Consider the following 15,614-nt stretch of genomic DNA (forward strand, 5'->3'; position numbering starts at 1 on the left):
GGTTTTTGATTGAGGTGTATACAGAACCAAAAAGCAAAAAAAAAAAAAAAAAAGTATCCAATACACTAAGGTTAAGACAAACAATAGGAATATGAAAGATGCTATAAGAGACAGAAAGACTAGGAAAAAACAGAAATGAAGATGGATGACAATTAGTACTCACCGTTAAATCTGAAATATGGGTTTTTTTTCTTTAGAGAGAAGAGATTAATAGATTAAAACTACTGTATTAAAAAAAAAGGCTGAAAAATACATGCAGTCTCTGCCTACACAGGCTTTTAAGAATAGGCAAATTGAGTGGCTTAAATAAACGCATACTTGCAAGAATAGACTAGATCTGAACTGTGCAGTTGGATGGAAATTAAAGTTACAATCAATTAAATAAAATTAAGAATTCAATTCTTCCACTGCACTAGACACATTGTAAGTGCTCATTAACCACACGTGGCTCAAGGCCACAGTACTGTATAGTGCAGACAAAGAACACTTCCATCATCACAAAAATTCTACTGGGTAGCACTGGGCTAGGCTCAGTATCTTGAATAGAATATGCCCCTTAAGGAATGCGTAGCAACTTAAAATGTAATATATGACACGATGCTTTTTGAAAAATTTTCAGAACTGTACAAAATGCATACAAACATATGAAACTTATTAGTTTGATATTGTTTAGTGTAACTAGTGAATTACAAAAAATGTATTTTCTAAATATAAATCCAGACATACAATGGTTAAAAAACAGAAGTAAATCTAAGTTTACCTAAGTCAAATAGAGATACAAATAGTGAGGAATACACCAAATAAAATCAATGGTTGTAATAGCATAGCAATAAAATCAACCAAAATACAAATATACAAATTCTTCTTAAAGACTACTTAAAACATTCAATTCAAAATAAAGTACTAAAAAATTCCCTTGTATAAAAGAAATACATGAATGAGGATAAAGTTATGCTTTAAAATTAAATGGCCTAATGTAAAACTATTTAAATAAAAGATGATATATTAAATGAAATTTACTTCAGAATTAACAAATAATGTGGCAAAGGTAGAATCCAAGTTATCTGTATGTTAATAAGAAATTCATAACTGACTGAAAATGATACTGGTGGGTGAACATGTAACATTTTAAAGAATAAAACTAAAGGTATCCATAAATAATTCTTTAAGTTACTACAGGTTTTTATGTGACAATATAGTCACTTAATACAACAGCTATTTTTTAATATTTATACATTATTTCTACAAATATTCACTGTATTTTTTAAAAATTTAGAACTTACACCATGTATCTTACTACATTTTACATGCAGTAATAAAGTTATTTTAAATTCACTGAATGGGGGTGAAGGGAGACTCAGATGAAGGTGATCAAAGGGTACACATTTCCAGCTTTAGGTAAGTAAGTACTGAAGATGTAACATACAGCATGATAAAGACAATTTACACTGCTTTCTTTGACTTACATATTAAAGTTGTTAAGAGAGTAAATCCTAAGTTATCTTCACAAGGAAAAACAACTTTTCTGTTTCTTTAATGTTGTTTTTATGTAAGACAACGGATGTTCACTAAACCTATTATGGTCATCAGCTCATAAGGCAAATTATTATGTTGTATATCTTAAATTTATACAGTGCTATGTGTCAACTATATTTCAATAAAAGGAGAAAGAAAAGTTCACTGATGCCTGATTTTAAAAACCTAATCACAAATGAGAATAAACAAGCAGAAGACAGTGGAAAGCAACTAAGGAAAAGGGGAAAAAAAAAAAAACTTTAGAAAAAATAAGGAAGGTTAAGAAGAATATTCTGAAGAACTAAAGTAAGTTTTAAGCAGTAAAATATAGAAACAGGAAGTAAAAATTTAAGACCAAATAAAAACATGTGTCAGATCAGGTTCTTTACTAATAATTAGATAATAATTTGCTCTTTTGGAGTCACAGATTAGCTTTCCTCCCCAACCCTGCCAGTAGATAAACACATAGTGTCTATATACTGAGATTCACAGTTTCTGGATTTATTTTCCCACCACTTAGACTGTGGATCATTGCTATCATATGAGAATGTTTGTTTAACTCCTCTTGCTGAAGTTTTACCAGGGACTCTTTCTCTTCCAAACGACCTTCTAACTGAGCCTTTTGAACTTCCAGGGAGGAAGCCTGAAAAAAGGGGGTGGGAGAGAGAAATTGAAGAAAACAACTTAGCATGTTTTCTCTTCACAGAAACCTGCTTTAGGATGTCCTTATGTTTTATTTGTAAGACAACCATATCAAGGCACATTAATGTAATATGCTTTACTTAACAATTATATGCTAAGTTTAAGATCTGTTAACTGTTAAACAATAGTAAACAAACTGGGAAGACATGATTCAATTTGTCTTTTTAAGCCTGGACTTCTGCAGAAAATACTACATATTTACTATTTAGAATTACTATTAAGATAAACATATTAAAGCTAACTTGTATGCCTCTCCTGTCACTTATATTCTGTAGTTGTTCAGTCTTTTTAATCTTGGTCTGTTCTCATCTTCCTTGTAGTAGATGGTCCAGAAAGCATTATTCATAGCTACCACACTCAGTGAAATTGTTAGTCACTCAGTTGTGTGTGACTCTTTGTGACTTCATGGACTGTAGCCTGCCAGGCTTCTTTGTCCATGGGATTTTCCAGGCAAGAATACTGGAATGGTTAGCCATTCCCTTCTCCAGGGGATCTTCCCGATCCAGGGATTGAACCTGTGTCTCCTACATTGCAGGCAGATTCTTTCCTGTCTGAGCCACCTAAATAGCCCACACTCAAACAATCATAATGTAGAAAGAGCAATGAACTTAGAATATATGCCTACTATTTCACATAGCTATGTGACAACCTTGAGCAAGTAACTTAAGACTCAGTTTCATTTGTAGGATGAAAATATTTATAAATACTTATATATTAGTATATTTATTAAAGTGAGAAAGATTAAGAAAAATATTTCAGAGTCCTTTGTAAATTATGAAATTTTACATATATACAAACTTCTATTATTATGACCAGCCTTGTAAGCAAAGAGATACGGTTATATATATACAGGTAGCTATCTGTACATGCCATTATGAACTGAGAATCTCCTTCTGTATTCTTTACCCTCTTGAAAGCAGCAAGTGCTGGAACACAGTATACATTTAATCAATGTGTAACAATTTTAGAAAATACAAGTTTTCACACTATGATAGTCCTCATAACAAACAACTGTCTGTCCAATCAATTTGAGCTTCTGGTATCTTCTAAGCAAAATTACTGAAGAAACAGAACACTAATTTATACAGATTTACCTTTTTTCACAAAATAAGATTTTATCATTTCATTGCAAATCAGAATGCAGTAGATTCTTACCTTAATGCTCAATTCTTTTCTTATCTGATCTGTTCTATTTAATTCTTTTCTAAGGACACCAATGGTTTCCTCTTTGTCTTCTTTTTCTCTTTGTAAGACTTTAATCTTTTCTTCCTGTACTTTTATTTTTTGTTCTAGGTCTTAAAGCAAATAGTCAGCTTTATACTCAAAGGTCTTAAAACAAACAGTCAGCGTTATATTCAAAGGTCCTACACTGACATTACCCTGAAAAGGTTTAGAAGCTATTATGTTATAAAAGACAATTACAAAGAAAAAAGAAACATCTTGCTACATATAAGTTATATAGCATTTGATGAATTAAAAAAAAAAATCACGAGACTTTTCTCCTATGCCAGGATTCTACGGTGGTGGTTTAGTCGCTAAGTTGTGTCCAACTCTTGCGACCCCACAGTAGCCTGCCAGGCTTCTCTGGTCCATGAGATTCTCCAGGCAATACTGGAGTAGGTTTTCATTTCCTTCTTTATGGGATCTTCCCAACCCAGGAAGTGAACCCAGGTCTCCTGCATTGCAGGCAGATTCTTTACCAACTGAGCTACAAGGGAAGTCCAGGATTCTATAGAAAATGTTACCATGTCTTTCCCTTTTCCTCTGTTCTAAATACAACATATAGTACTGAGGGGAAGGATAATCCTTATAGAGTTTAAGGGTTAGAAAAGAAAGGGTAAGAGAAAATTATGAACAATTATATAGGTAGATTTCTGTGCGTTAAGGCAAGTGAGTCAGAACAAAAACATTTTTGTAGATCACTTTAGAGTTACTACCATTGAGAAGCTAGCAACTATAAGTTACCTAGCACTGCCACCTGCTGTTATTTTCTTTAAAAAAATTTTTATTTTAAAAAGGGCAATCATTTCCTATAACTCCTGATTTCAGAAAAAATGTATTGCTTTTTTAGTCTAACTAAACTGCTTTGTGGCAAGAAAAGGAGAACTTTTAAGATATGACTTAAGGATTAAAAAAAATGAGAGAAGTAGAAAATGAAACAGCAAACTAAAAACCACTCATGCTTTGATTTTCTTCCAACATAAGATTTATTAAAATATAGATAATTTATTAAACAAGTTACTTACTTGCTAGCTTACACTCTCTGTCTACTAGTTGGTTCTGTACTTCTTTTCTCTGTTCTTCTTTCTCTATCAATTGGGCAATAGTTCTGAAGTTATAAGACAATACAGAAGAAAACATTAGTGAACCATATAATTTCTTTTTCTCTCCAACAAGTATTTTAAGAAGAAATTTCTAAGACTAGTAATCACTCTTAAAATTCTGCCAAATATGTACTTTATATCTATAAGTAATAATTCTATTAATTTTAGATATAAAAAATAATGTTCTATATATAGGGAATCATTCTTTTTGAAAAATCCAAATAATTAAAAACTGTAAATTTTACTTTTCATTTTGCTGCTTGAGTGACTCATTCAGCTTTTTCACAGTCTCAATTTGTTTACTTAGAGAATCACAAGTGACCTGTAAATCTTTGTTCTTCTTTTCAGCAGTTTCATTCCTGAAAAGACAAGGAGATACTTTTAGTAGAGGAAAACACAGAGAAAAAGAAACTGAGTGTCTTCTTTACTACCTCTTCTGACTAAATTGCATATACTGCAGAAGAGGAGGAATGCTATGTGAACAAGCAAGACATAAACAGTTAGGTTAACTGTAAAAGACAATAAAGATATGTTTTGGCTGATGAAGAAGTAAAAAATTACTATGAAATGGAAACATGTGGGACGTTAACTTCATATTTATTGATAAACAGCTTTATTTACAGAATGCTACACTACAAAATTTGCTATTAATATAAAATACATGTCTTTTTCTTTATAGTCAAGCCCAGAAACTGAAACAATTTCTCTTAAAGGATAAGGTATTAAAAACAACAAAAAAATTAAACTTACACCTATCATCACTAGCCTGTTGGGCATAATACATGTTCAAGGAAAAACATCAAATTAATGAATTAAGTGGTTGAAGATTTTAAGTTTCTCTTGCCTCTTTATAGTTCTGCATCATATAGTGCTGTGCTTATTTTACCTGTAAGGTAAACATATAAAAAATCCTTTCCAAAGTGATACTTTGACACCCAACTATCTTAAGGATAAAATGTCCTTTCAGAGGATAAACAAAACGGGTGCATTGGCCAAATGTGGCCAGCAGAAGTTTTATTTATCCCACAGAGAGTTTGTAAAATTCTGAAATTTGAATGCCTTGAGGTATCCCTATCATTACAAACAAACTTTCCCAGCCAGCTTCATTTGTTATCCACCTGCCCCTCAAGGCTGGAGTTTCACTTTCTGGCCCACCCCTCACTATCTGGAACATAAGCAAATCCTAGAAAGCCCATTTTCTCTTGGACCACTGCCTACTTTCTTTTACACTCTAACTGAACACTAATAGTCCACATTATCAGGGCTGCCTCAAACAATCAGACTTAAAGTTGCTGGAGGAGAATATCCTATTTAAAAATCACCATGTCCTCACAAATTTTGTAGATGCTATACATTTCCACCCTTCATTTTTATTGATGGGCAAATAAAATAAGGGCTTCCCAGGTGGCACACTGGTAAAGAAACTGTGCTTTCTATGCAGGGGCACTGGTTCAATTCCTGCTCAGGGAACTAGATCCTGCATGCTGCACAGTGAGGCCAAAATAAAAAGAAACATTATCTTGCTAAAAAAAAAAAAAGAAGTTAAAAAAATAAAATAAGCACATGGACCTTGTAAAGTTAAATTTTTCTGTATCTCTATATTAATACCAGAGAAAGAAGGACATTTTTTCAAGTCTTAACCTATCTTAAAGTATATATAAAGAAAAACAAGAAACAAGTTAACTAGAGTGTAATTTTTGTTTGGCAGAAGTAAATAACTATTACTGATCTTCCTTATAATTTATAAGTTAAAACTGGCTTAAAAGATAAAAAGTGACAAGGGGGGGAATAATCACTCTCATACTTTGTTAGTGAGTGTATAAATTGGCATTGGCATAGCCTTTCTGAAGGTAAACTGGACAATCAATCAAAAATTTAAAAGCACATACCCTTTAAACCAGCAATTCACCTGTAAGAATTTATCTTCCAGATATAGTCATACATATAAGTAAACTACACTCAAGGACTTTAAAGAGAAATACTGACTACAAATTCCAAGGTGAGTTAAATACTAACATCCAAATTTCTATGCTATTAGGCTGATGATATGACAACTGTTAATATTCAACCACTTTCGATCTGCAGAAATGGCCAATTCATATGGTTCAACCTAGTATGAATTGTGACAACTAAGGTCATTCAACAATTACTTACGCTGTGCCTAACCATGCATCAAGCACTGTTCTAGGCTCTAGAGATCTGTCAGGGAATAAAACAGGTCAAATTTGTCCTTGTGGCGCTAAGATCCCAGATGACTGATGACTGAATAAATGAAACTGGAAAGAGACACTTATATTCTGTTTCCAACTGTGGTACTGAATTTGAGTAAGCGATACTTCATTTCACTATGACATAAGTTTCTTGCTAACTACGTATCTTATATTAACAGTATTATTAGAACATATGAATGTTCAGAAAAGAACTTTAGGGACAGAGAAGAGAAATGCTGTGTGTTCATTCTAAATTCTAACTTTACACAGGAATTTTTACTTTATTAATTTACCTCTGAAGAAGTTCCATGTAGGATTTTGTCAGAACTTCATGTTCTTCAGCCACAGACTCTAACTTCCTATTATGTTGAAAGAGATGCTCAATATCACTCTGGGCTCTTTCCGATTCAACCTGCTGTGACTTCAGCAACACAGCAAGCTCTTCATTTTTTCTTTCAACTTCTCTCAACATATTAGCAAGTGTCCGAGCCTAAAAGAAAATGGAATACTTTTCTACTATCATTTATATAATATGCTCAGTTTCTATAATTTAAAAAATTAATGAAATAAATCTGTTTATTGTCAATTATTAGGCCAGTCTATAGTGAAAGAGGAAAAATTTTCCCCTCGAACATCATCAAGGGTGACAGTGGGGTCATACAATTTTCACACAGTGTGAGAAGTACTCTAAAAAAGGCAGCACGGGGAGGAAGGGTCACCAAAAGTGTGGGCAACAGAAGACCAGAGAAAAGCTTCCTGGGAAATGGAGGAAGCTTTTAATAGATTTAATTTATTTAATAGATTTAATAATCTAAAGGATTATTAAAAGAGAAGAGAGGAAAAGGTATTCCAGATACAGAAGAGCAAGTGCAAGGGCAGGAAAACATAGAAGTATGTCAAGTTTCAGAAACTGCAAAGCAATCTAATATATTTATTTAACTGGAAAGAACGCAAAGAAGTGCAAGGAGATGGGGAATGAGAAGTAGTTAAAATCCCTGTGCAGTAAGTTCTTAGGAATTTAAATTCTCTTCTGAGCTAAAAGGTGAGACACTGAAGGATATTCGGTAAAGGAGTATATAGGATCAGAGTACTGCCTCAGGTATGACTGTGAAGGAAAAGCAAAGAGGATGGGTAGATCCAAACACAGCCAGTGACTGTATGTAGAGGGTGGATGAGACGAGGGTACTAGACTCAAGTAGGAAGACTAATTAGAGACTGCTGTCATTCATGTGAAAAAATAAAAAGGACCTGGCCTGTGATAAACAGCCATAAGAACAGAGACAAGGCAAAAAGTATTATGTAGAAAGTAGAATCAACTGAACGTGATGAATGAATGACTACAGAAGGTAAACTATGATTTCCAGATTTCTTGTTTGGAAAACTCTAAGAATAGTACAGGGAATACGTAATAAAGAATACATTTTTTAAAAAGCGAGGGTGATGAGTTCATTACTGGTTCTATTGAGTCTGAAGTATTTGCTGTGTATTTAAATGGAGCTACACAGAAGATACTTAGTGCTTAAGGAAAAGGATCTGGCTCAGCATAAAAAATTTGGTGAATTAACATTCTGGTAATAAGTAGAAACCATGAATCACCTAAATAAAGGAAAAGGGCTTAGAACATAATCCCACTCAACATTTAAAGGATGAGTAGATAAAAAAAGATTTAGGAAAATAATATACATTAAGGTAGAAAAAAGATAACTGTGTAACCAAAATTAAAGGGGAGATAGTCTTAAGACAGAGGAAGTATTTGTGCCAAATGCTAAGGATAACTTACTTCAATCAGAGTAATGAAGGTAAAACTAATATTTTGTACATGTTCTATTTATTTATTTTTCTACTAATCAGATGTCTTTATATTGTACACACCTCAGTCTCAGCTTGAGTTCTTTGACAGCGATACTGAGCAATCAGTCTATCAGCCTGTGCAAGGGCTAGAGCTTTTGCTTCTAAGAGATCCTGTAGCCTGCTTTCTTTGGACTGTAAGAAAACATATCATAAATCTTCATTTGCTGGAAAATATCTCTTAGGGTTTAATTGATATACATAATTAAAATACGGTTGTACTCACAGCTAATGTGGATAGTTTCATCTCATACACATCCATTATGTCAGATAGTCTCACATCATTAATCTGATCCTTTACCTGGTTTTAATAAAGTAAAAAAAATCAGAAATCATTAGCACTCAATTAAAAAAAAAACGAAAACACCTACCAAAACCAAATAATTGAAACTCAATAACAAAGGGAAAAAAAGGATGTCATATGAGGCAGGTCACAAACATTCCATTAACCTGACTATTGCAGAAGAATATCTTGGTGATCTGCTTGTGGGAATTTAAAGTACATTTAAACTGGGGGTGATGGGGGTAGGGGGGTAGGAAGGTAGGCTCGTATGGGAAGACTAAGAGAAAATTTATAGCTGTATTAAAACACTGGAATTTTATGACTGAGTTTTTCCCCTTTCCAAACTTTCCAGAATATTGCTACTTTTTATATTAAATAATGTTTCAATGATCAAATCTCTAAGGTTGCTTAAGTAAATGTTATAATATGAGTTGATATTTAGCAGGTATGTTGTGGCTCAGCTGGTAAAGAATCTACCTGCAATGCAGGAGACCTGGGTTTGATCCCTAGGTTGGGAAGATCCCCTGGAGAAGGGAAAAGCTACCCACTCCAGTATTCTGGCTTAGAGAATTCCATGGACTGTACAGTCCGTGGAGTCACAAAGAGTTGGACATGACTGAGTGACTTTCACTTTCACTTTAGTTGGTATGACCAGGCAGAATCCCACTTTTCATGGCTATTTATCACTCACCACAACTCCAGATTGAAGTTTCTCTATTAATTCCTCAATGTTCAATCCAGGAACTCTATCTTTCAAAAGTGGAGGAGTTAAACATTTTACTGATGTTGGAAAACTGTGATTTAATGACTGCAAAGGCACTCTTCTAGGCATATGTTCTGTTTCCTGTTGTCTATAGGCATTGTTTGCTGCTATACTTTCTCCAAGTCTGAGTGGGAATCAAAATAAAAAAGAGAAATAATTATACGAAAATAGAGCAAAAGGCAGAGTTAGTATAGAACTAAGGACTTATTTAGAATGGGTCTTTTGAGAATTAAGTCTTCAAATATTTCTGAAATAATCTTGGACTCCAACCAGTCCATTCTGATGATCATCAGCCCTGGGATTTCTTTGGAAGGAATGATGCTAAAGCTGAAACTCCAGTACTTTGGCCACCTCATGCGAAGAGTTGACTCATTGGAAAAGACTCTGATGCTGGGAGAGATTAGGGGCAAGAGAAGGGGACGACAGAGGATGAGATGGTTGGATGGCATCACTGACTCGATGAACATGAGTCTGAGTGAACTCTGGGAATTGGTGATGGACAGGGAGGCCTGGCATGCTGCGATTCACAGGGTCGCAAAGAGTCGGATACGACTGAGCGACTGATCTGATCTGATGATGAGGCAGAATTTGGGGAAATACCCAAAATTTGCCAGAGGAAAACTTTTCTACTTGCAACCCTTTACAATGACAACTCCACCTCTGGTTTGGAGCCTCTAGAACTAGTTTGTGAGTATGGATTATTTGTAAAAATTAAAGTTATTGTTATTGGTAAGAACATCCTTCTAACCATGGGCAATAACACCTGGCCTTTAGTTTTCCTTTACCCTTTCCTTTTCTCACTCAATATTATTCTTACCAACCTTACCACCATTCTGCCCCTGCTTCTGAAAATATCATCTCAATGGTTGAAACTGATGAGTACAGTAGATAATTCTGTCTGGCCATTATCCTACCTTCTTTAACGACAGAATTTTTCTTTAGGAATCCTTCCCATGGTAAATGACCCAGATCTAGTCAATGAAAGCAATACTCAGATTTAGTAATCAAATAGCTGCGAAGGAAAAGCTCTTTCTATGGAGAAACTAAATTGGTAGGATGTAAGCTTAGTACAGAAGCTACTGCATTAAACAGAGGTGTTGAGACAGGTATAGCATCTGAATAATAAATTTAATCACCTGAATGGATCTAGCTGTTTTCTAAATAAGTGTACATCTGGTCTTCTGATTTGTTCGAAAGTTTTTTTTATTTGAAGAATTACTATTACAATGAAGTCTTCAATTCACTAATTTTCCAATTTGTCCATACTGAAGACTATTAAAGAAACTGGCAGGATATTCTAGTACCATACAAGATATACTGCAAATGATTATAACTCACACTAATGCAGGAAAATCTGGGAGTGGAGAAGCTTCCAATAATATTCCCAATCCAGACTGCACTTGTTCTCTATTATCTGATGTTAAAGCAAAAGCCAAGGGAGTAATCAGGCGAGGATCCTATGCAAATCAGAAACCAGAAAACAAAAAGTCAGGTCTTTCAGAGTAAGGTGAATAAATAGACCTAAATCATAAAAAATTCTAGGCAAATTCTAAAATTTCTATCTGATGTCTGAATGTATTTGTTAGTCTTTACCTAATGTTAGTTTAAAAAACTCTGGCAAAAGTTTTGAATGCTTTTACTGTGCCTGAGAAAATCATGTCTTAAATGTTTTGATTTATTTAAAATATCATCTACAACTGATTGATGTTTTGAGTTACTGTTTTCTTTTTCTAGCTATCATTTAAAAGAAAAACTGGCTAGAAGAAAAATGGTAAATCATTTCCAAATTAAAGTAAAAAAATAAAATTCAAATTAATTTCATACAATATTTTAATTTAGTGAATGAAATAATTATACTTTAAAGTATAAGTCCTTCATATCAGTAAATATTTCCATTTAGTACTTTAAGCCTCAAATCTGTTGTGAAAAAATTTTTATTGACATAAAATCACTGTGACTCAATTTAAAATTTGAGTAAGTTGCTAACAGAGAAAAATATTACAATATAAATTCTTTATAATTATCAACATTTTAAAATAAAAATATTTAAAACTGGAAAAAAAAAAAGCACTAAAAAAAAAAAAAAAAAAAAAAAGGTTAAGTGTTTTATAGGTACTCAAATATAATCTAATGCCACAGAACCATAGGAGATGGCTTTTACCTCCAAAACCCTCATGGTAACCCTTCATATCTCGTCCATGAAGGGGGATCATTATTTCTACTTTGTAATCAAGAAAACGAGCTCACAGAGGTGAAGTAACTTGCTCAAGTCTGTACTAAGAAATGGTGGAGTCAAAATCCGAACCCCATCTTTTAAGCCCCGTGCTCTCAAAGTATACAAGTAGGTTCCAGTTTTAGCTTCTACCCTGTCTACACAGGCACTGGAGACATTTGTGTTATTACAGTAACTTAATTCACACATGTTTGTTAAATATCTGTTATAAGCCAAATTTTGTGGCTGTCAAGGAAAACATCTAGAACTCGTGTTTAGTTACAACGGTCAATAAAGTCGGTGAGTTAGCTATTTTCTGCACAGTTATCAAATTATCACTCACAATCAAGTTCTTTTCTTCCAGATGTCTTCTTCCTGCCTTAATACTCTACCTCATCAACCTTAACAAAAAACAAACACTCCAAAATAAATACCATTCCCCACTACCATAAAGCCAATAGAAACAAATGAAGAAACCAGAAATATGACACAAGAAAGGAAAAGGCTGTGGAAGCACGGTTATCATGAATATCCCATACTTCAGAATAGGAAGCACTTAGGTTTAATCCTTGTGAAACTCTATAAAATAACTGTAGTGAGAATATTGTTATATCAATGAACAATTTTCAAATTTTTTCCAATGGCCAGTTCTAAGAAAAACATTAATCTTCTAAAGATTATTAAAACAGAAACATATATTAGGAAACATTTATATATAAATCAACTTCAATATTTTAAAAGTTTAAACTCACCTGAAGGATTTTGTAGAAGCTTACTTCCATACCAGGAACCAACTGTTTAAGTTTGTTCATCAAATCAAGAGTTTTCAAAATCACATCAGCAGCAAGTTTGCTTTAAGAATAAGTCATATTTAACTTAGATAACTCAAAAATTGCTTACAGCTTATTTCTGTCCATAAATCTGAAGAAAATAAAAACTCAAAACCTTTGTTCTTAAACCTCAAGATTAACCACTGTTTGTCATGAGAAGTAAAAATATCAGAGACCAACATCCTTATAACTCAAGATCCAAAGAGAACTGGTATTAACAGTTTAAGTTTAGACAGTGTTTCTTTTTCTAATCTCAAATACCAACATGTTTCAACTTTTGCTTGAAATTACTAGTAGTATTAGCAATAGGACTCATTTAATTCTTAGTTTTGTCACTAGAATATGAACAGTAGAGGACAATTCTGCGTGTGTGGGTGTTGTCGTTTCAGTGTGTCCAACTCTTTGTGACCCTATGACTGTAGCCCATGAGGCTCTTCTGTCTATGGGATTCTCCCGGCAAAAATACTGGAGTGGGTTGCCATGACCTCCTCCAGGGGATCTTACAGACCCAGGGACTGAACCGGCGTCTCGAACGTCTCCAGCACTGGCAGGCGGGTTCTTTATCACTAGCGCCACCTGGGAAGCCTAAGAGGGCAACCTTCAGCAATCTAGAGTATTTAACATTTACTGAACAAATTATACTAAGCTGTTTTTCACAGCCTTTTAATTGAAAAGGAGTACAAAAAAGTAAAAAAGAGATCATTGTTATTCTTGAGGAGTATAATCACTGACAATTATGACATTTATGAAAATTGGAACAAATTATAGTGTTTAGCATTCAGTGGGTCCTCAACAAACACTTGTTAGATGAACTTAATTCATAGGGGAGGACAGGGATAAAATAATCTCATTACTATCAGTGAAAATCCACATTTAACTGTAAGCCTTAACATGCTAAAGAAGAGTTGTCTTTATTACTAGAAACTTTCAGCAGTGATTGGCTTCTTTGAAATAAAAATGTTTTTTTCATGCTTTGTCATTTCAAAATATAAAATTAAATATAAAATAATTACTGAGTCAAAGTCAGGAAGGAACTGTAGGGGAAAAAAATGCACCGAAGCATAAAAGACTCGTAGATAATCACAATAAATTAAAACAAGACAAACAAACCTAAACAATGAAAAACAAATAACAGATATTAATATCTCTGTTCAGAAGCACATAATCTATGACTTAAAATTAAAAAAAAAATTCATTATGAATATATTTTTAATTTTCTTCTATATCTTGAGTTAACAGAACATACCCAAGGATGATCTTCTAAAATGAATGAGAATTACTACATCTTTTGATTTTTATTAAGTTTGGACTTACCATTTTGCCATTTGTATTTCATATACTCACCATAATTCAGAATCTGCTACCTTTGTTCCAAAGCCCATATCAATCTTGCCATATGTAAACTGTTGTTCTATCAGAGTGGTACACTTGATAGTAGTGAGAACTTTTGCAACATGCATTTTTAGAGTGTCATCTCCACACAGAGGTTAAGTTTTGTTAAGAAAAACAAAAAATTCTCAAAAAAACCCCCTTATATTTGTATAGCACTTTACAGCATTTAGGATGATTTCAAACAAATTATTCTTGTCACTGCAATTTGGTGTAATTATTGCTACATTAGCTCAATGACAGATTAGGAATTTAGGAGCTCAGAGCCGTTTAAATGACTGACAAGTGGCAAGAGATGGGACTGCCACCAAAGTTTCTGACTCAAAAGTAAAACAGAGAAAGGATCTGCTTTTCACTGGATGTTAGTTTTTATTAACAGGTTTCACAATGGGTCAATAAATACTTGTTGAAATAAAGGAAGTTATTTTCTCATTTGTTTTTTCCTCATTTCTCTGTAAGTTAATTTAAATATCTATTATTAAAAAGGGGTTAAGTTTGGTACTATTCAATGAGAGGAGGCCTAAATATTTTAGAGAGTATCTCAAGGTCAAGCAAAATAATCCTGCCTTTACAGCAGTGGTTTTCAACTTTGGCTGCATGTTAGAATCACCTGGATAGTTTAAACAGTCACAAATATGCCTTCACATCCCAAGGTTCCACATTATTTAGTCTCTGGAAGTAGGAGTCAAGCATCAGTATTTTTAAATGTTCTCCAGATGATTTTAATACATAGCCAGAATTGAGAATCACTGCCATCAAGAAAGAAGAAAATTAAGGAGGAGCAGTTCAGAGAAGAAATTAAAAAGATGTTGAGTTTGCTATAGGGCAGGACAAAATTGACTACATTCTTGTTGCTCTGAAATACAAGGTTATCTTTTTTATAAGTAAGTGTGATGTCATCCTTATTGACAGGCTGAAAAACTAAGCTACATTAATAACTCCCAATGTATTTTTCTTCTCTGATATAGTCCATCACAACATACATCATCCAGGGGCAGCAATCAGCATGAAAAGAGAATATCAGGGTAGTTATTTATGTATCTACTAACCTCAAATTATGATAAAAAACGTACAAACCAAACTTAAAAAGCATTTCTAAAAATGTCTGAAAGTTTTATACAGAAAAACATGGGAAAAAAGTCTAGGTAACTTTTTCTAAGAGACTTTTCCGTGAGTATCAGTTCTTTAATTTAAACTTGAGTTCAGTAATTCTGTACAGATTCAAGCATGAGAGGTGTAAAATTATAAAGAAAGACATAAAGACAGTAAAAATGCAGAAAATAAATTCTAAAAAATATAAGCAGTTAGTTTCCATGGTTAAACTGAAGGATATTTAACAAAACTTCAATGGCCTTGACCATTCTTGCACATTTTTTCCTTATTAAGGCTTCGTCTAGATTTTGTTCTGTGAACTGAAGCTGATCAAGGATTGTAGGCAGCAGAAGAGTCACAAAACGGTCAGCTGAGGAACAGTTAGCAGTATCTATGACATCCTGGAGAATTCACCACCACCAAAGATTAAAAAAAAAAAAAAAAAA

General features: G+C 33.4%; 1 protein-coding gene across 2 annotated transcripts in view; it reads right to left on the minus strand.

Moving 5' to 3' along the window:
• Positions 1-6: 6 nt before the first annotated feature.
• KIAA1524 (KIAA1524 ortholog) overlaps positions 7-15,614 on the minus strand; it is a 28,164-nt gene continuing 12,556 nt past the window's right edge. The window contains exons 10-21 of one of the 2 annotated variants that reach the window (XM_010838582.1): positions 15,410-15,569; positions 14,032-14,173; positions 12,610-12,709; positions 10,984-11,102; positions 9,574-9,769; positions 8,826-8,900; positions 8,624-8,734; positions 7,045-7,241; positions 4,787-4,900; positions 4,464-4,546; positions 3,373-3,512; positions 7-2,158 (exon numbers count right to left, since the gene is read on the minus strand). In XM_010838582.1, coding sequence (XP_010836884.1) covers positions 1,988-2,158; positions 3,373-3,512; positions 4,464-4,546; positions 4,787-4,900; positions 7,045-7,241; positions 8,624-8,734; positions 8,826-8,900; positions 9,574-9,769; positions 10,984-11,102; positions 12,610-12,709; positions 14,032-14,173; positions 15,410-15,569 — 1,608 coding nt within the window. In that variant the 3' untranslated portion in view covers positions 7-1,987. Of the gene's footprint in view, positions 2,159-3,372; positions 3,598-4,463; positions 4,547-4,786; positions 4,901-7,044; positions 7,242-8,623; positions 8,735-8,825; positions 8,901-9,573; positions 9,770-10,983; positions 11,103-12,609; positions 12,710-14,031; positions 14,174-15,409; positions 15,570-15,614 lie in introns of those variants that run through there. The other variant, XM_010838583.1, reaches the window with a different exon arrangement.

Source organism: Bison bison, unplaced genomic scaffold (assembly GCF_000754665.1).
Source record: "Bison bison bison isolate TAMUID 2011002044 unplaced genomic scaffold, Bison_UMD1.0 scf7180017864098, whole genome shotgun sequence".
In the NCBI taxonomy this organism is placed as follows: domain Eukaryota; kingdom Metazoa; phylum Chordata; class Mammalia; order Artiodactyla; family Bovidae; genus Bison; species Bison bison.